A 21,114-nucleotide genomic window follows, 5' to 3' on the forward strand; every position below is an offset into this window, starting at 1 on the left:
TTTACCAGAACTGCCGCTGGTACCCACGGAGCTGTGGGCTTTGTCCACGGAGAGCAGTGCCCAGCACCCAGGGGACCTGCAGGGCTGCTAGGATTCAGGGTTAAAACCGAGAATCCTGGCCCCCCGCATCCCTGTCCCCAGAGGCCCCACCAGAGCTGCCTGGCCCTCCCCTCCGCCAGCCCAAGCATCCGAGGCTTCTGCCAGCAGTGCCTGTGGCAGCCTCAGGGAGGGTTGCCGGGGGGGCTGTCGTTCGGTGTTGATCAAGGGACATGCTGGTGTCTCCATGGCCCCAGGCCCTCCAGGCCCTCCCGGGCTCCTTCACTCAGATGCCCCACTCACAAACACCCACCCAGGCCCCACCAGGGGCCCCTCTCACCTCACCTCAGAAGTCATGCAGGGCCTCGGCCGACAACCCGGGACCCTCAGCGTGGATGGGCAGGAAGGTCCAGGAGGGGCCCCTGAGGCCTCCTCGCTTGGGCCGGGGGGTTGAGGCCACAGGAAGCCACTCTCCACCCCTGATGCCCACTTGCAGCTCTCCTGGCTACCTGACCAGGGAGTTGGGGGGTGGGGAAGCGGAGCTTTTGGGGAGAGGCCACACCCAGTGTTGGGTTTGCGTGTCCCAGGTGGGCTTCTCCTGCCTGGACTCCTCCCGCGGCACTGGGCTGGGAGCTGTCAGGGTGACCCTGCCCCACCCAAGGTCAACCTGGGGCCGTGAGCAGGAGGGCGTCCCTCACTGCTCCTCCTGAGTCCCTGCACGCCCCCACAGGAGCCGCGTCTCAGGGCACACCAGACTGGAGAGGGCCCTGACCAGGGCCTGTGGGTGCCACTCAGTCACTCGCCCGGCTGCAGCCCCCGGCTCCCCTGGCTGACTGTGGGCTTAGGCTGAGCTGACCGGGCTGGGAGGTGTCGGCCCTTGGCCTGGCCTAGCCACGGCTCTGCTAGAGCAGGGGGAAGCTGGCAGCCCAGATTCTGGGGCCAGAGGGAGGGCCACGCTGTGACGGATGAGAAGAGGGAGTGACCTGGAGGCCCCGGGGCAGGGACCCACAGCAAATGCCTCCTCCAGGATAGATGTGTCCCCTGTGGGTGGGCCGGGGTGCCCAGCAAGAGCGGCAGCTCCTCAGGGCATGGGAACCCAGCAGGTCGAGTGGGGCTCTTGGAATAGAAGGAACCTCTTCGGGCTCAGCTCTGCAGGCAGAGAGGGGAGGCAGGGAGGGCCTGAGGCTTCTGGTGGGGAGGCAGCTTGCCCTGGGAGGTATCCCTCAGCAGGCAGAAGAGCCAGAGCATCCAGCCAGGAGCAGAGAGCAAACCCCAGCCCCAGGTGAACCCCAGGTGTGGGCTGGGTGTATAGCACGTGACTTTGACCACGAGTGGACAGGTGAGGGGACATGTGGGAGTGATGGGGACAGCGGAAGAGGCAGTGGGGGTCGTGGGGCAGGTGTGGGCGGTTGGAGGTGGGTGGAGGTGGATGGGGCCGGGGGGGATGGATGGGGTTATGTGTGAGCAGGTACAGGGCGGGTGGTGGGCAGGCGGAAGGGGCTGGGGTTTGTGTGGGCAGGTGCGGGGCAGTGCTGGGGAGGCACTGTTGGGTGAGTGTGGGGCTGGGCAGAGGCTGGCCTGGGACCCCAGGCTGCTGCTCAGAACCTACTCTCTGGGTAAGCAGCTGGGCCCTGCTAGGTGTGACCACCCACCGCACAGAGTAGGGGAGGCTGGAGCTCCAGACACCTGCAGGGGCTGGGAGTGCCGTGGGTGAGTCTAGCTCCTCGCCACCCTCTGTCCCACCAGCATCCATAGTCCCGGCTGGCCCCGGCGTCCTCCAGAGTGGTCCCGCCCCCCTGCTGGAGCCAGCTCGTGTCAAGGACCTGGAGAGGCCGTGGCGAGCCCTCCACGGTGGGGTCCTGCAGGTGCTGCTGCCACTGAGCAACGGGGTCAGCAGCTGGTTTCAAAGCAAGTGCAGCGATAGGCCGCCCTGGAGGAGCCGGCGCACGCAGGCCCCGCGCTTCAGGTGCAGGGAGGGTCCGGCTGCCTATCCTTGGTCTTGTTCAAGTCGCATAACCTGCCTCTCGGGGATGTGTGCGGACCCTGCGTGGGAAGCCCTTGACTGCTGTTTGAGGGTCGGGCCAGCGGCGGCTGAGGCTGTCTCTGTCCAGGGGAGCGGTCAGGAGCCTGGGGGAGCGGAGGTAGACTCAGCAGTACTGGTGCTCAGAGGGGCTGGGGACACCGACTTGGGCCACACCCTGGCCGGGCCACCCCGTCCCTGCCGGGGCTCGATGCCGAGGGGAGCGGGTCAGGCGGGTAGAGGCCCGGGGCCAGCCTGGGGAGCAGAGCTGCTCGGCGGGCCTGAGGTCCTCCTCCGGGCGCCGGGCTCAGGGCCCAGTGGCCAGATGGTTTTCCTTGCTGCAGGGAGTGCCGGCAGCGGGGGCAGGCCTGGGAGGGCTTGTGCAGCTGGGCCTCTCTTGGGCTTCTCTGCTGTTTTTGCTGGAAAATCAATCCTGCAAGTCCAGCTGGGCTCTGGCTGAGAGCAGCTAGGGGTGGGGGTGGTAGGTGCTTCCCGGCCTCCTCGGGGTCAGTTCTGGGCCCACAGTGGGGAGAGAAGGCAGGAGGGGGTGGGGGCCCAGCCTGGGGTGGGGATCCCAAAGAGCCTGGCTCCCCATCCCGTGCCCTGCTTGGGCCACCCAAAGGAACTGTCCTGACCCTCCCAACTTCCTGTCCAGGTCCCTGGAGCTGCCTGCAGCCTCCCCTTGCTCCCGTGCCTGGGCGGAGGTCTAGAGAGGCCAGAGCCCAGGTGTTTGTCAGCAGCCAAAGGAGAGTTCTCTGCCAAGGCGCAGTAGCCCGAGGAGCCAGGGCGGCCGCTGCCTGACCCTCCCCGGTTCCACCCCTCCTGCCCCCGAGCCCTACGCCAGACCTGAGAATCACGGCCTCCTCCTGCTCCAGGGGTCCCAGCAGGGCCCTTGCTCGCCTGGAGGGTGTGCCCTGCCACCTGTTCTCAGCCCTTTCTGCGGACCTTTCTTGAATGGACTCTGGGCAAGGTGTGAACACACGAAGGCCATGTCCTCGGCTTCACGGTCTGTGCCTCTGCTGTCCGAGTTCGGGGGCCGCCCACGCCTCCGTGGTTGGCATACCAGGGTTCGTTTTACCCATGCGGGCCCAGGACCTGTGCCCTCGAGCACATCTCCAGTTCACACGCATAAGCACACGCCTGCCCACCAGATACCCACGCACCTGCACGTACGCACACGTACACCAAGCCAGCGGGCCCCACCGCCTCCCCACCGTCCGCCGCCCCAAAGCCCTCGGCGTCAGAACCAGGAGGGTGCTGTGGCTGTTCCCTTTTGAATACACCTGAGTTGCACGAGCCCAGATTCATAGACCTTTGTTGCTCCGTATAAACTTGGGGATAGAACTGTTGAACTTGTTCAACGTAAGCGGCTGAGATTTCGCCTGGGAAGGTGACGAAGTCATTTAAAGCGCAGTATTTTACGATGTTACCAGCCCGCCCCACAAGCACAGCCTGTCTCATCTGATGGCCTCACTGTTCACCATGGAGGCTGGCGGCCCCGGTCACTCCCACGGTCTTTACCAGCCGGGTGCCAGCGGCTGGGACCAGGTTCTGGCCACTGTGCTCACTGCGGAATCGGGCTAGCGGGCCGGACCCTGCATCGTGAGGACAGAGCAGGACGCATCCCGTCACAGGCACCCGCTGTCTGCACCACCGGTGCTCCCGTGAGGCCACCTGGCCAGGCCCAGGATTAGCTGCAGGCTTTGGCTGATTTTCTTGGATTTTCTACACAGATGTTTGTCAGCAAACACCAGCAGCTTCTCTCTTCCCTTCCAACACACAAACCTTATTTCACGTTCGTGTCTTAGGGTTTTAGCACAATCTCCAGTCTAATGCCAGCCTCCAGGGAGATGAGCCGTGCTGCCCATTTCACCAGTGAGGAAACCGAGGCTGAGGCCCCCCCACCACCTTCTGCTACCAGCACCCCTCCTGGGGCCTGGCTGGGCGGGGTGACTCCCTGGAGGCGGCACCAAGGGGAGGTTCGTCTTGAGGCTCCAAACATTTTTCTGACTGTTTTCTGTCCCTTACAGCCCAGACTCAGAGCCACACTTCAGCGTCCTGGCTCCCTGGCCGCCAGCCTTGCACCGCGGACAGCCGTTGGCGGCGTTCCCTTCCTGCAGGGAAAACCGACCCTTTGACTTGGAAACACTGAGACCAGCTGAGTGGGAGCCTCCGGGCCTGTGTCCAGTCCACACTGCCGGTGCCTGGCTGCCTCTCAGGGCGTGGCCTGTCTCCAGCTGGAGCTGGGAGGGCAGCCCCACCCTCGGCTGCCCTGGGGGCTGACCAGGGCCCAGTGACCCAGCCCAGGGCTTGCCTGTGCAGAGGCTCAAGCCAGCAATCAGCGTGGAACTCCTGGTCTTCCCACCGCTGCCTCTGCAGCCCCCACCAACGGTATCAGAAAACGTCAGCTCCAGCCAGCACCCCAGACCCTTGGTCACCTTGCCTGCCCCTCCTCACACCCAATGCCTGTGTCGGCGAAACCAGGGACAGCTCTTTAATCGTGTCCAGAACCCACCCTTCCCATCAGCCCAGGCCACCTCCCTCAGTGGTCTGGGGGCTCCAGGATGAGGGGCTCCAAGCAGGTCAGAGATGGGCTGGGTGTCCTGAGGGGAAGGAGGCAGAGGCCTCGGTCAGGGAGGCAGGGCTGCCCTCTGTGGGCCTCGAGACCAGGAACCACTGCCCATACCCAAGAGACCTCTGCGGGCCCCGGGGTGCAGAGCCAGGTAGGACGGGGCACCCCACCAAAGGCAGTGGCCTCCCCGCTGCTTCTGCTTTAGATGGGGCGGGGAGCAGGGGGAGGCTGACACTTGGGGACTGACGCTGCAGGGTCTGGACACTTGGGCTGGCAGAACCCGCCTGCATGCAGGGAAAGGCTCAGGCCAGGGACGTCCCAAAGGGACGCGGGTTCCCCCAGCGCCCGCTGCAGGCCCTCCTTGCAGTACCGGGACCCACCTGCAGGAGTCTGCCTGCAAGCGCTCCTCCGGGGTGTCTGGCATCAAAGTTAATCTCATAAAATGAGCTGGGACTCTGCTGACACGCATGGACCACACTTCCAAAGGAAACTCGGAGGAACCAGGAGGCTGGGGTTTCGAAGAGGACACCAGTAAACAGGTCCGGCTGTGGGCCAAGGTGAGGGGCGACCCCTTTCGGCTTTTTTGCACATTTCTGTAGGCTGGCTGACCCGTGGTCTGGGCAGCTTCCTGGGCCCTGACATCTGCTGTGGCCCCTCCTGTGGCCCACAGTCTTCCCGGGCTGCAGGCCGGCCTGAGGGAGGTAAGCCAAGAAGGGAGTGGGTGGGCCATGGGGCAGGACCTCGGCCAGTCAGACCATCATCAACACAACGGCCCGGCCTGGCACACTGCTCCCCTCCCGGAGGGGCACTTCAGCAGCCCGCCTCCACGCCAGGACCCTACAGTGTCCCACAGATGAAGCGGGCAGAGGGCCAGGCCCGGGACCCACAGAGACCACTGCCCAACCTGCCACAGCACTGTGTCTGGGTCTCTCTCGGGCTGCCCGCTTCAGAGAGGCTGAGCTGGGCCCTGGAGGTCACCATAGCCGGGACTGAGGCTCACCCGTATCCTCGTGAGACACAGTCGCTAGAACAGATGCTAGGCACGCTGGCTCTTTCCGGGATTTTTATTTCTTTAAAATAATTCATACAAATGGTTACAGTCACAAACATGATTTTAACCAAAATATTGCTAGCCTACCACATCAGCAGGACGGCAGCGGTGCAGGCGGGGACGCTGCCACCCTCCGCGTCCCCAGGACAGACGTCGACGGGCAGCGGGCGTGCCGGGCACTGCACGAGCTTCTCCTCCCGGAGCTGCTTCGTGATGCCGTCTTCATTTGGAACAAGGGGGTTCATGCCAAAATTAGGAAAAACAGCCTTTGTTTTGTTTTTCTAAATTATCTAAAAATAAGACAAGCAGGTAGAAAAAACAATGCACTGTGTGGCAAAAAAAGAAAACGGGAAGGATTCATTGTCCTGAGAAGTTTGCCAACTGCCTCATCCGGGGCACGTTCCAACATACAAAAGGAAAAAATAACCTCAAGTCCATTTCCGAATGCCCCCGCAGGTTTTCTTTTTGTCGACAGCTAAGCAAACAGATCCTTTGTAATGTTCTAAAAACTGTACACAGACAAGAACGTTCATGGGAGAATAACTACTGACTTCTTCTGCTTAACGAGGAACGCGAAGGACACAGGACAGAGAGCCCACGGGACGGACGACGACAACCCACACGGGCCCGGCGCTGCCCACCCGCCTCCGGCGCCGCCCACCCGCCTCCAGCACCGCCCGACAGTCTCTGCGGCGCCAGGGCCGCCACGCAGGCACCTCCTCTGCACACTCTGGTCCGAGGGGCTTCCGGCCCTCCGCCCAGGCGCCGAGGCTGGAGAGCTCCTCCCGGGCTACAACTGGTCACTCGCATGGTCTCGATCCGCCTCGGGCTTGACAGTTTGGCCAGGAGAAGGGGCGTGGGGCGGGTGGGCCACAGGGGGCAGACCGTGGGACAGGGACATGGCGCTGGGCACGATGCCTTCCACAGCAGCTGGGATGCCAGTGGGGGCCACACCCACCACGCCGGGAGGGTACCTGCTGGGAGAGGGTCCAGCCGTGGGGCCCACCTGTAGGCAACCTGGCCAGGCCCCGCCTGCCCTCACAGTGGCAGCGGCACCGAGGGGGCATCTCTGGGAGGACCAGCAGTCAGGGTGAGGGTCCTTGCCTCTGCACGGACGCTCCTGCCCACGGGAGCTACTTCTCAGGGCAGGGGAGGGGAGCCCGGGTGTCTCCAGGCAACTGGAACATGAGGTCCTCACCTCACCCAAAGCCCCCTGCTCCCGTAGACCCCGTTCCCACACAGGCCTCTGCCCAGCAGTCCCCTGTCCACTGGGCCCTGAAGGCCACCCAGCCCAGGCTCCTTCCAAGGGGCCCTGGTTCTTGTGGGACTTTTGGGTGAGGTGGGCACCAATTCTACCCAGATCCTCGAGCTCAGCAGACACACCGCCCTTCCTGCCAGAGGCTGTGCTGGGATCCAGGGGAAGCCGCCCACCCTCATGGAGGCTGTTAAGTGCCCAGTGGGCCTGCTCACCTGTAGGCGGCCCCATTGAGCTCAGGGTGCACAACCGCGGGGTCCATGCTGGCCCAGTGGGTGGCGGCCGTCAGATGGTCCTTGTTGACACAGTTCTTCAGGCTGTCTGGGATCCGGCCTGGGAGACGCAGGAGGGAGGAACAGCTGTGGCTCTGAGGGGACCCCAGGAGCGTGGCCCACTGGGTTGAGGACATGAACTGCAGAGCTCTCGGCAGTGTGCTCCTGCCCTCAGCCCTGGGGCTCCCCAGGCACAGCTGGGTACTGTCAGGGGCCAGCACCCTCACAGCGTGGGCAACCCCCAGCCCAGAGCATGTGCCCAGCTTGCTGAGGGGCCTGTCTGCTCAGCCCAGGAACTTCCCAGAGCAGCTCACAGGCCCCAACCGGCAGGTCTTGTGTGTAGGACATGGCTCCAGGGCTCAGCCTGACTTTGGCCTCAGAGGCCCTTGCTGGGGCCTGGTGAGAGCAATGAGAACCACGGCCCTGAGCTGGCAGAACACGAGCCCGGATGCCGGGCAGATGTGGGCCCACGAGCACCTGGGGCTGGCAGGAAGGGTGCCCCAGGCTACAGGTGGGCGCAGGGCCTGACGGAGACACCCCTGCACCCACCTGTGATGGCTCTGCAGAGCTCCCCAGGCTGGACCGAGCCGCCCCCGCGCCCACCTCTGATGGCTCTGCGATCTCCCCCAGGCCTGACCGAGCCGCCCCCGCGCCCACCTGTGATGGCTCTGCAGAGCTCCCCCAGGCCTGACCGAGCCGATCCCGCCCCCGCGCCCACCTGTGATGGCTCTGCAGAGCTCCCCAGGCCTGACCGAGCCGCCCCCGCGCCCACCTGTGATGGCTCTGCGGATCTCCCGTGCCGCCTCCTCTCGCATCTCGATGGATGCCTGCTCGCTGTACCATGCGGCGTGGGGGGTGCAGATGAGGTTGGGTGCGTCCTTCAGGGGGCCCTGGCTAAAGCTGGGAACAACACCGGCATGGTCAGTGCGGCCCGAGTGTTGCGCCCGCGTTTCGGGGGGAGGTGGCTGGGCAATGGACCCCCTGTGGGAGGGCTCTGCCTGGAAAGCAGACCCCACAGCCTCCAATCTGCTGGACAGGTGGGCTGAACACAAGGGCACAGCCTGGGACAGTGAGACCCACTGGGGGCTCCTGACAGCGGTGGGATTTAATCTCCAAGCCCTCAGGGGAGCAGCCTTGATGGGGGGACATGCTGGCCTGGCCCCTCTCCACCGAAGGGTCTGTGGGTCCCACAGGCTGATCCTGCTCCTGCCGACGGTATCTTCTCCTGCAACTAACATCCAGCCCAGGGGCTGCCTGGGGTCCCAGGGCGCCGTCTGCAGGTCTGGATGTGACCCCGTGGCTCCATGGCCAGGGCCGTCGGGGACCACTCACAGACGTTGGAGCCTCACGCTCTCCTGGCTGGTTGGGAGCCCTACCCAAAGAGAGGCTGCAGAGGACGACCAGTGCCTCCCAGCACTGAGGCGAGGCAGGCCTGGAGCCCATGGCTCCATCCTCACCACAGAGCGGATGGCAAACTCCCCCAGTGCCAGCTAGCAAGAGGCTGAGCACAGACAAGTGCCTGGCCTGGCAGAGGCGCCGTCTGGAGGCCGAGGCCAGCAGGAAGGTGGGCAGGGAAGAGCAGGGGCGGCACCAGCCGTGGGGGCACCTGAAGGGTTCCGACTCGTGCACGTCCAGGGCCGCACCGCGGATCCGGCCCTCCTTCAGGGCCTGGGCCAGCGCCTTCTCGTCCACCAGGCCACCCCGAGCCGTGTTCACCAGGAAGGCCCCTTGTCTCATCTGGAAGACACAGGGACAAGGCTAGGCTCAGTCAGGGATCTGTGCAGGGTGGGCGACCAGGGAAGCAAGGGTGGCGGTGCGCCCTGTCAGGTGGGGGAGCCCGTGGCCCCTTCCCAGCCCAGGCCCACCTTGGGCTCAGCAGGGCTCTCGGACTGAAGGCCCTGGGCATTTGGCACTGTGGCCCTGGCAGGCTGGCTGGGACTCGGGCCTTAGAGACCTGCACAGCCCCACACCTCCAAGAGAGCTTGACCCTCCTGTCCAAGCCGAGCTGAGGACTGGGCGGGGCTCCGGCCTTGGCCCCTGTGGTACTCTCTTTCTGGGTCCCCTCTAGCCCAGCCTCCAATGTCCAGGGCCGTCTGCTCTGAGACATGGTTCTCGACTCCAGCCCCAGCTGGGGCCTGCAGCAGAGCGTGCTGTCTTCGGAACAGGCTCGTGTTTCATGTGCTTTTGCAAAAGGCTTTTGGAGAGGCTCCTCCTTGGCTTTGCAGCCAGGGCTTTCTGCATCCCCCCATTTCAACAAAGCCAGCCCCCCAGCCACGGCGCTTGGCTGGCAGCCGTGCAGGTCACAGTGGCTCCTCTGGGGAGCTGCTGCCCGTTACAGCCTCACACCCAAGATCCTCAGAGACAACAGGGCTCTGACCAGTGTCCACGTGCCACACCCTGTCCACTAGAAGGCTCTGTGAACAAAGAAAGGGGAGGCGGGCACCTGGCCTCATCCTCCTTGCAGCTACAGGGGTCTGGGCAGACGGCTGACACGAGGCCCGACAGGCGTGTACACACATGCACACACAAACCAGCACATACAAACGTGCAGACATATGTGCACCCACGCACATGTGCCCGCGTACACACACACCAACGCACACACACAACCCCCTGGAAGGCCTGGAGCCATCGGGAGCCAGCCGCCCCCAACTCCACCCACTCCAGGGAAGCGCAGTGCTGAGGCAGAGGCCCACCTGAGCACAGCCCTTTCCAGCTGCAGACATGCAACCTGAACCTGGCGGCACAGCACGGAAGCCACGACGGCCGACCCAAGGCCCCCAGGTAGCTGCGTCTGTCCCCGCTGTGCGAGCAACAAGGACTTCATGGGAATCTGGTACTCAACGGTCTGTGGTTTTGTCTCGTATGGAGAGTGTTTTAGGTATTCTGAGTAGAACTCGGAACATGGAGAAAGCTGTCTGTGCAGACGGGGCTCACTCCAGCAGGGCCGGCGGACACCGCGGTGTGGCTCGAGGAGGGCAGGGTCTTGCCCGGGTGCAGGTGGCAGCTGGGAGGGACCCACCCGACGCCCCCGCCGTCCCTCACGCCGGCCCCGCCGGAAGGCAGTCCCGCACCCCGGCCCGCGCACCTGCTTGACGGTGAAGTCGTTGATGAGGTGGTGGTTGTGCTCGTTGAGGCCGCAGTGCAGCGTCACACAGTCGCTGTGGAACAGCAGGTCCTGCAGGGTGCTCACGCGCTGCAGCCCCAGCGCCCGCTCCACGCCGTCTGACAGGTAGGGGTCGTAGAAGAGCACGTTGAAGCCGAAGGCCTTGGCTCGCAGCGCCACCGCCTGCCCTACACGACCTGGTGGCGTCAAAATGCAGCATGAGACCCTTGCTCACCCGTGGCCAGGAGGCCAGCCCCCACAGCCAGGGTCAGAGTGGCCTCTGTGCCTCAGTTTGACCGTCTGTCTGCCAAGGATGACACCTTGGGCGCCCGCACCCGCTCCACACAGGACGTCTGCTTCCAACGCGCCCGCTGCCAAGGCGGAGGCTGTGCACAGGGTGGAAAGGGGTGAGCTAGCCCCTGGGCCCACACCACCTGTCAGCCATGCCACCCCCACTGCAGCCTGTCCACAGGACGCAACGTGAACCACTCCGTGTCAAACGGACCGGTCAGCAGGTGTCCACCGAGCCCACATGCGCCATGTGTGCCCAGGCCCCTCCGATGGTCTGCTTTCGGGTCCACCCATCAGTGTCTCCGGCACCTCAATTCCAGCAACAGCTCGGTGGAGACAGCAAATGGGGCAGGAGGGAACCTTCCAGACCAGGGTGGCCCCGCTGGGGTTACGTCCTGTCCTGGTCGTGTGGAGCAGCAGAGAAAGCCACCCGGGCAGACATGCCTGCCCGTCCCCCAGCCCTGCTGTGGGCCCTTCATACCCACTGCCCGCCCCCACCGCAGCAGTCCAAGGCTGGCGCGGGTCCCAGCACAGGAGCCTCAGAGTGAGGGCCACCGAGTCTGGCTGGGGCTGGCTCTGCCCTAGGGAAGGGTCTGCAGGGTGCACGCACCCACTGTGAGCCAACAGTGCAGGCGCAGACTCAGAAGCCCAGACACAGCTGTAAGGACACGGGACCCCAGCTCCTGTATCGCGTAAGAGGGAACTGCTGCAAAGGAAGGAAGCGGGGTGGGTGCCGGGGCAGGTGCGAGAGTGGACGCAGTTTCAAAGGCGGCGGCCAGGGCAGGTCTCCCTGGGAAGGCCAAGCTTGCTAGAGACATGAGGGGACAGGAAGGAAGCCGGAGAGCTGGAACAGCATGTGCGAGGGGCCCGCGGCAGCCTGAGGGCCACGGAGACCAGACTGCCAGGCAGACAGGGCAGCCGACGGAGTCCAAACGCCCAGGGGAACAGGAGTGGGGGAGGCTGGGAGGCCAGTCAGAAGAGCTGAGGACCACCTCAACACACTACATCCTAGAAAGAGAGGCGCCTGTTCTAGAAGGAACACGGTGGTTCCAGCAAAAGCTCTTTAAACATGCTCAGAGATGACAGCAAGTGTGGATGTAAGCAGCAGAAAGATGGAGGGTTCCAGAAGATACATGGCAACTCCTTAAAAAGCCACATAGAAACCCAGTCCAGGGAGGGCTCAGCAGGGCGGAGGAGAAGCAGGACTGCGAGGGTTGGAGCCACAGCCGGAGCACCGGGTCCAGGGAGGTGGGCTCGGCAGAGCGGAGGTGGGTGCAGGATTCTGAGGGTGGGAAATGGCCTGAGTCCCCAGGGAGCTCCTCAGGAGTAGGAACAGACCCCGCCCATCAAACCCCCTAGCAGGGATCCCATTGAGTGGGCAGGAAAAGGAGGGGAGAGGGCCTCCCCCAGCGCAGAAGGCAGAAGAGACGTGGCTTCCCGCTGCGCTAAACGGAAAGCCCCGGGGAGTCGGGCTGCCGGTGGTGAGAACCAGTCCGAGCCCCAGCCCAGCGCTCCCGCGCCTGACACGGGACAGCAGCGGCTGTTCTGGACAAGACGATTCTTTGCCTTAGTCTCTGCTATTCTGGCTTATGATAGGAACCGTGATGACACAGGTGAAGCGGCAGCAAGATGTGGCTTCTCATTAGAACGAGACGCTAGAAGCGGACGAACCCACAGATGACCGAGGCTGGAATCAGCCAGCAAAGGCTCTTAAATAACTACTCTAAACGTGCTCGGAAATGACAGCAAGTGTGATGTAAACAGCAGAAAGACGGAGGATAAAGAACCACATAGAAATTCCAGAACTAAACATCCTCTCTGAAACAGAACTCCCTGGATGAAACGAACAGCGAAAAGTTTCGGGAGCTTGAAGGCAGGGCTCAAAGTCAGCAGACGGCGCCAAACAAAAACAGAGAGAGAAGATTTAAAATGTTTTAAAGAACAGGCCATGGTGGCTCACGCCTGTAATCCCAGCACTTTGGGAGGCCAAAGCGGGCGGATCACATAAGATCAGGGGTTCAAGACCAGCCTGGCCAACATGGTGAAACCCATTTGTAATAGCATTACAAATGCCAAATGCCAAACAATAAACTGAATGAACTCCGTGGAATCCTTCTACTGATGATGACAGAATGCTGTTAAGAAAAGTTAAAATAAACAGAGCGATGTCATATTTGCGTCCTGAAGATTCCGTATCGTTAGGAAGTCAGCATTCCCAAAACTGGTATTAAGGACTCAACAAAATGAAAATTGAACAGCTGATTGCAGATGGGAATGGAAACGCACAGCAGGACCTAAAACAGCCGAGACCCTGGAGAAAAGCATGGCGGAGGAACATGGCCTGTCAGACCTCCAGGCTCACTGCTGTGTGGACGGCGTGGCACGGGGGACAGGGAACGCCGCCTGTCAGACCTCGAGGCTCACTGCCGTGTGGACGGCGTGGCACGGGGGACAGGGAACACCGCCTGCCAGACCTCCAGGCTCACTGCTGTGTGGACGGCGTGGCACGGGAGACAGGGAACACCGCCTGTCAGACCTCCAGGCTCACTGCCGTGTGGACGGCGTGGCACGGGGGACAGGGAACACCGCCTGCCAGACCTCCAGGCTCACTGCTGTGTGGACGGCGTGGCACGGGAGACAGGGAACACCGCCTGTCAGACCTCCAGGCTCACTGCCGTGTGGACGGCGTGGCACGGGGGACAGGGAACACCGCCTGCCAGACCTCCAGGCTCACTGCTGTGTGGACGGCGTGGCACGGGAGACAGGGAACACCGCCTGTCAGACCTCCAGGCTCACTGCCGTGTGGACGGCGTGGCACGGGGGACAGGGAACACCGCCTGCCAGACCTCCAGGCTCACTGCTGTGTGGACGGCGTGGCACGGGAGACAGGGAACACCGCCTGTCAGACCTCCAGGCTCACTGCCGTGTGGACGGCGTGGCACGGGGGACAGGGAACACCGCCTGCCAGACCTCCAGGCTCACTGCTGTGTGGACGGCGTGGCACGGGAGACAGGGAACACCGCCTGTCAGACCTCCAGGCTCACTGCCGTGTGGACGGCGTGGCACGGGGGACAGGGAACACCGCCTGCCAGACCTCCAGGCTCACTGCTGTGTGGACGGCGTGGCACGGGAGACAGGGAACACCGCCTGTCAGACCTCCAGGCTCACTGCCGTGTGGACGGCGTGGCACGGGGGACAGGGAACACCGCCTGCCAGACCTCCAGGCTCACTGCTGTGTGGACGGCGTGGCACGGGAGACAGGGAACACCGCCTGCCAGACCTCCAGGCTCACTGCTGTGTGGACGGCGTGGCACGGGAGACAGGGAACACCGCCTGTCAGACCTCGAGGCTCACTGCCGTGTGGACGGCGTGGCACGGGGGACAGGGAACACCGCCTGCCAGACCTCCAGGCTCACTGCTGTGTGGACGGCGTGGCACGGGAGACAGGGAACACCGCCTGTCAGACCTCCAGGCTCACTGCTGTGTGGACGGCGTGGCACGGGAGACAGGGAACACCGCCTGTCAGACCTCCAGGCTCACTGCCGTGTGGACGGCGTGGCACGGGGGACAGGGAACACCGCCTGCCAGACCTCCAGGCTCACTGCTGTGTGGACGGCGTGGCACGGGAGACAGGGAACACCGCCTGTCAGACCTCCAGGCTCACTGCCGTGTGGACGGCGTGGCACGGGGGACAGGGAACACCGCCTGTCAGACCTCCAGGCTCACTGCCGTGTGGACGGCGTGGCACGGGGGACAGGGAACACCGCCTGCCAGACCTCCAGGCTCACTGCCGTGTGGACGGCGTGGCACGGGAGACAGGGAACACCGCCTGTCAGACCTCCAGGCTCACTGCCGTGTGGACGGCGTGGCACGGGGGACAGGGAACACCGCCTGTCAGACCTCCAGGCTCACTGCCGTGTGCACGGCGTGGCACGGGGGACAGGGAACGCCGCCTGCCAGACCTCCAGGCTCACTGCCGTGTGCACGGCGTGGCACGGGGGACAGGGAACACCGCCTGCCAGACCGCCAGGCTCACTGCCGTGTGGACAGTGTGGCAGGGGGGACAGGGAACACCGCCTGCCAGACCTCCAGACTCACTGCCGTGTGGACAGTGTGGTGTGGGAGACAGGGAAGAGAAACAGGTCAACGGAACAGAAGTGTCCAGGCGGACCCACTCACATGTCACCAGCTGCCTTTCCACAGACAAGCCAATGGGAAGGAGGCCCCACATGTGCTGCAGTGACCTGCCATCCTGGGAAAGGGCGGATCACAACCCCAGCCTCACATCACGCGTGAGTGGCAACCCAGAAGACTCTGGACCCAGAGGTCAAAGCTTCCAGAAGAAAATACAGAGCACCTGCATGACCCTGGGGTAAGCGAGATTCCTCAGAACACAAAAGACAGTCACCTAAAAATCAACACATGATATACTGGGCTTCATCAGAATTGAAAACGTTCTCATCGCAGAGACCCCAAGAAAGTGAAAAGTCAAGCTGTGGCCTGAGATACTGGGAAATATTTAAAAACAAACATTTTGAAATTATGAAAGTATCCACGGTGCATATCGATCTGACAAGACTGACACAGACCACATGAGGGCTTCGTAAGCAACACGGAAAAGACCACGGCAGAAATTGCAAAGAAAGCTGTGAAGGGCTCTGTGCTTTGCAAGACAGGCACAGCCGGTGGCCAGTAGGCAGGAGAAGGTGCTCGGCCTCCTTGGCTATCAGGAAACTGCAAGTTAAGATGAAAATACCACGAAATGCCTGCTGGAGTGGCTAGAATCACACAGACCACAACGCGGAGTGCTGGCGAGGACGCAGCTGCCTGAGCGAGAAGCCACGTCCTGCTCTGGGACGCAAAAATTCCACTCCGAGGAACAAACCCAAGAGAAATGTGCTCACAGAAGTTTTGTTTGTGATATTCTAGCCACAAACTTAGAAAATCCATCACCGAGAGTCTGGACAAGTGAATCATGCTGGGTCCGTGTGATGGAACTGTCATCAGGAAGGAACCGCTGGGTCATGCAAAAACACAGACAAGACCCAGGTCACCACCCCGACCAATAGGAGGCGGGCACCTCAGCAGAGCTGGGGAAGGCCCGTGCTCTAGAAAGCGGGACCCGGGTCATCACGGGGCAACTGCGGTGGAAGGGGACCTCAGGGGGCTGCGTGGTGTAGGAGCCTGCTCTGCAGACGGACTGGGGGGGTTCTTGGGTGTCAGTGTGTGCCACGTTTCCCTGTGTGTACGTAAGATACTGCATTTTTCAGAAGGGAGGGAGGGAGAGGACCAGAAAGAGACGTACGTCCTGGCACCAGAGCCTCGCAGAGCAGAGGAAGCGGCCGCCCCTCGCCTATCCGAGTGGCGCCAACACTGAGCCACATGCTGCCCAGGGCTTCAGCCTTCCTGAAGTCACCACAAGAATGGATTCCACGCTGAGAACCACCTAGACACAGGCGTGCACAGCGGAGGGCAGATGGGGGCATGCAGACCCTGGGAGGGCCTGAGCGGCTGGTGACCAGCGCTGGCCCCGCCTGGAGCACGAGGCGCTCCCGAGGAGGGCGGGGATGGGGCTCAGGGACAAAGGCAAGGGCCTGGGTGCGGGCTGCAGGTGCTCCGTGGTCAAAGGTGCCAGGCAGGCAGCCGGGGTGGGGTGGGGGTCCCTGTCCACGTGGTGGAGGCTGCAGCATCAGGGAGCTTGTGTCCCTAGAGGACAGAGCCACTCTCCTCAGCTCCTGAGGCCAAGGGAGCTCTGACCTGGCCTGGGTCACCACGAGAGCACCACGGCAGAGGGGGCTGCGCCGAGAGAGAGGGAAGCAGCCGCACCCCAGGACAGACCCCAGCAGCTCTAGGGGCACCTGCCTGAGGGCCCACAGGATGGCCTGGGCCAGTGCAGGGGAGAACGCCCACGGCAAACCCCCCAACCTGCCAGGTCCACCCTGCACTCCCCAGGGTGCCAGGACCCACCCCGCAGTCCCTAGCAACACTCCTCAGGTCAGGCCTGGGTGGGGGCCTCAGCAGGCGGGGTCCCTCAAGGAAAAGGGTGGCCACAGCTCTGCCCTCTGAGGCACCCCGACCAGGCGCTCCAACCGCCACTCAGCGTGGGGCCGTGGGAGGGGCAGGTTGGGCCGAGCTCCACGCTCAGCCTAGGCAGGTGCCACCCTCAGGCCTCAGAGTGGCCACGGGAAGGGCCTGGGGCCTTCAGGGCTGGGACCACGGACCCTGACCCCAGGAGAGAAAGGACAGAACTCCAAAGGCAGCACACCCGCCTGCTCTCACCAGGGGAACTACAGACACCCCCGCCACACACAGACACAGCCCACGCCCTCCCAAACCCCTAGTCCCTCTTTCACCCCAGGTGAGGCGTCAGACCTGTGGCTGCGGGGCAGACGGCACCCTGCAGGCAAGGGACACACGAGGCCCCTTGTCCCATGGGCTTGCTCTGGAGACAGCCCAGGCACTGACCCTGCACAGGGTTGGCATGCAGCTCAAGGAGCCCTGACGTCCTGGCCCCTCCCGGCCTCTGCCCACACCTTGGCTGCCTCTCCTCCATACACGCGTGCCGTGGCCGTGACATGGGCGGAGCCGCCCAGGCCTCAGACGAGCAGAGGTGTAAGAGACAGGCACCTCAGGGCTCCAGGGTCCTCACAGGCTCCAGCTAGCCTGGGGTCCTGGTGGGGGCACCAGCAAGGCCATGAGAGTTGTGTCCAGGAAGAGACAAACGTGTTCCACGCACATCTGCGAGCCAACCTCTCCCACTAGCTGAGGTATGTTATCCTCACCAAGACCACCCAACATGTCCCTGTTCCCCACACGCTGGTGGGATAAGGACAGCGGTCAGCAGGGGTGGGCTGTCTGGATGTTTGGGAAGCGGGGGGCCGGCTGGTCAAGGGGAGTCCCTGGTCCTCACATCCCCATGGGGCCTTCTGGGGAGACAGTTACCTGGGCCACAGTGTCCAGGGGGTCTTCAGAAAAGGGACCCCCCCACCCACCCTCTCCATGAACTCTCTAAGGGAGCATCTTCCCAGCCCACACCTGGGCCCAGGCCAGATCCTCCTCCCTCCTTTACGGGGCTCCCCACACCTGCCCTCTCCCAGCTCCCTTCCTTCGAGACATGACTCTACTCCCAGAATCTCTCTCACACACACACAGACACACATACACACACACACACACACACACACACACACACACGCCTGCTGGTCTGAGCTCAACCCAGGCCTGGCTGTGTGGGGCCTGCTGCGCACCGGGCCCAGGACAGGCGGCTGCAGAGTGAGCAGGCAGATGAAGAGTGAGGGACCACGGGGTCAAACCACTCCACGGGACCAGGGCCAGCACCAGGGGAAGCTACTGGTGACAGCAGAGGAGGCCCTGCCCCGAGCGGAGCCCACACAGCCAGCTCCAGGGGCCCTGAAGGGCCAGCACATGCCAGACCGTGGTTGACGTGTGTCCACATGCATGTCCGTGTCTAGCTGCGTATGTGCCCACAACTGACAACAGTGTGCCCCCGTGAGGTCATGTGTGATGCCCCCGTGTGCCGTGTGATAGCTCTGTGCTGACATCCAGGTGTGATGTCCGTGTCGTATGATAGCCGTGTATGCTGTGACATGTGTGTCCCCGTGAGGTCATGTGTGTGCTGTGATGTCCATGTGTGATGCCCCCATGTGCCGTGTGTGCTGTGACATCCACGTGTGATGGCTGTGCAATGCTGTGATGTCCACGTGTGATGCCCCATGTGCCGTGTGATAGCCGTGTGCTGTGACATCTATATGTCACCGTGAGGCCGTGTGTGCTGTGACATGTGTCCCCCCGTGGTCATGTGTGCTGTGACATCCACGTGTGATGCCCCCGTGTGCCGTGACATGTGTGTCCCCGTGGTCATGTGTGTGCTGTGACATTCACGTGTGATGCCCCCGTGTGCCTTGTGTGCTGTGACATGTGTCCCCATGAGGTCATGTGTGTGCTGTGACATCCACGTGTGATGCCTCTGTGTGCCGTGTGATAGCTGTGTGCTGTGACATCTGTATGTCACCATGAGGTCGTGTGTGCTGTGACATCCATATGTGATGCCTATGTGTGCCCGTGAGGTCATGTGTACTGTGATGTCTGTGAGGCCTACACATGTGCTGTGGTATTGTGTGTGATGTTTGTGCAGGCCCGTGTGAGGCCGTGTGCTGTGACATGTGTGTGATGTCTGTGTGTGCCTGTGAGGTCCACGTGTGTACTGTGATAACTGTGTGAGGTCCACACGTGTGCTATGGGATTGTGTGTGACGTCTGTGCAGGCCCATGAGGTCCACGTGTGTGCTGCGATGTCTGTGTGAGGCTGTGTGTGCTGTGACATTTGTGTGTGATGTCTATGTGTGCCCATGTGAGGCTGTGTGCGGTGACGTCCGCATAACACATGTGCAAGCCCATGTGATGCCCATGTGTGTGCTGTGACGTCTGTGTGTGTAAGGCACACAGCCTGGGATTCCCGGGACCCGGCACTTGGGCTGTGCACACTCAGTCCTGTCCTGGGTTGGGACCGACACCCGCAGCCCCGCCCAGCCCTGGGCCTCTCCTCCTAGGCATGGCTGAAGAGTGGCAGTGCCAGACCCTGGGAGGGAGCACAGGCACGGAACTGTGGCCGACGCACCGAGTCCGATGATGCCCAAGGTCTCCCCACGGATCCTGGCGGCGCCGGACGCCACCTCTCGGATCTGCTCGACGCTCTGGACTCGCGTGCCCTCCCGCAACGCCTGGTGTAGCCAGGTGGCCCGCCGGTACAGGTTCAGGATGTGGCACAGCGTCGAGTCGGCTGTCTCCTCCACGGACGCTGCAGGCACGTTGCAGACGGCGATGCCTGTGGGGACAAGGACACAGCGGTCACACCCGGACCGGGCCCAGCCCCCGGGAGGACACCGGGGCCGCCGGGGCCGGGGCAGGTGTGAAGCTTCCCAAGGAAGAAGCCGAAGGACACGTCCCCAAGGCCACCCTGGGAAGCTATGGAACAAGCACGTCTCACAGGCTTAGGGGTGGCAGAGTAACCAGCCGAACTCCTGCGCACTGTGGCCCAAGCCCCACCTCCACTTAAGGTTCACGAGGCCCCTGCTCGTGTGTGCTGGGGCTGGGGCGGAGACGCTGCCCTGACCCCTCCCAACTCAGCACTGGAAGCCCAGGACCACCACTGCCCCAATTCCTCCCTGGGAAGCTGCGTCCAGGTCAGAGTCCGGGTGCTGGCCCACCGGCACACATACACGGACATCTGCACGTGTCTTCGGGGCTCCCCCAGGCCAAGTGCGGCCCCTGAAGCCCCTTCCACCCTCCGTGCCCCACACGCCGCAGTCAGTAACACCGAAGCTGGAGCCATTCCTGGAAAGTGAATCCATCCCATTTCTCCCGAATAGCTGGGCCGGGCACACCCATGTGTGCCTGCTGTGTGACGTCCTCCGTGTGACCCCTACTCCACTCTCCTGGCTTCGTACCCAGAGGCAGGCCCTTCCCCGGCCAGCACCCCGCCCTGCACTGCTCTGCACTTCCTACTCCATCCGGGTGGTCACACTCCTGCGTCCAGCTGGCCCTGCATCTAACTGGCCGTCCGGCTCCCTGGCGAGGAGGAGGAGCGGGGGCCAGGACAGAGCTGCACTCATGCCCAGAGACTGGATAGGACCACGTGGTTCCACAAGTGGTCCTGAGGGCCAGGAGGGGCCTGACGTGGGGAGGCGCGAACAGGGGCTGGACGAGGCCGAGGGCGGGATCCCACGCAGCCCGCAGACACAACTCGCTTGGATGTAAAAACGTTAAGCAACGGAAGGACCAAGCCAGGCACGGGACTGGAACGAAGGCCTCCTGAGGGCGGCCAGACCGTCCCTGGCTGAAAAGCAGAGCCCCGGCCTGGGAAACTCCAAGGACAACGGAGATGGTTAACAGCAAGGGCTGCTCAGAAAGCGCCCAGGCCTGCACCCGACACCACGGCCAGCACTGCCCGGGACACCGCCCACAGAGACCAAGGCGGGACAGGGCTGCACGCGGCTTTGGCCCACGTGTGTCGGCAAAGCAGCTCAGGCCAACACAGGAGGAAACCCCCGAACAGGAAGCACGGCTTCCAACAGCACCTGCGTCTCCCACGGGAACACAAGCGGTTCCGACTTTACAACGCCCTAAGCTGCATCCTAGAACAGGGAAGCAAGACCATGCCGTAATCTGGGCAACCGTGGGTACCAGCAAGGTATGACCTCGTCTGTCACCAGCATCGAGGAGAAAAAACTGACCAGGCACGGCAGAAAACGGAGCGTGCACTCCATGCAGAACGGCCGAGCGCCGCTCCCCAAGTTTGTTCTGATGTGTGCGTGCGTGGTGCAGACGTGTGTGTGTGTTCCATGCACGTGTGCAGGTGTACTGGGCTGTGACACACACTGCTGTTCCCGCCGTGTCTTGGAACAGAGACCTATGAGCCTATTACAGCCATACACTGACACCTCTGCCCCTCACCCCCAGGGCCCTGGTACCCCAGCAAGGGGCACCAGCCCA

General features: G+C 63.1%; 1 protein-coding gene across 2 annotated transcripts in view; it reads right to left on the minus strand.

Annotated features, from left to right (window-relative positions):
* Positions 1–5,674: 5,674 nt before the first annotated feature.
* Positions 5,675–21,114, minus strand: part of CTBP1 (C-terminal binding protein 1) — a 28,483-nt gene continuing 13,043 nt past the window's right edge. The window contains exons 4-9 of one of the 2 annotated variants that reach the window (XM_021666982.2): positions 19,241–19,447; positions 10,295–10,509; positions 8,813–8,943; positions 7,979–8,106; positions 7,150–7,267; positions 5,675–6,653 (exon numbers count right to left, since the gene is read on the minus strand). In XM_021666982.2, coding sequence (XP_021522657.1) covers positions 6,470–6,653; positions 7,150–7,267; positions 7,979–8,106; positions 8,813–8,943; positions 10,295–10,509; positions 19,241–19,447 — 983 coding nt within the window. In that variant the 3' untranslated portion in view covers positions 5,675–6,469. Of the gene's footprint in view, positions 6,657–7,149; positions 7,268–7,978; positions 8,107–8,812; positions 8,944–10,294; positions 10,510–19,240; positions 19,448–21,114 lie in introns of both variants that reach the window. The other variant, XM_021666977.2, reaches the window with a different exon arrangement.

Source organism: Aotus nancymaae, unplaced genomic scaffold, assembly GCF_030222135.1.
Source record: "Aotus nancymaae isolate 86718 unplaced genomic scaffold, 86718_ANA_hifiasm-v0.15.2.pri h1tg000006l, whole genome shotgun sequence".
Lineage (NCBI taxonomy): Eukaryota > Metazoa > Chordata > Mammalia > Primates > Aotidae > Aotus > Aotus nancymaae.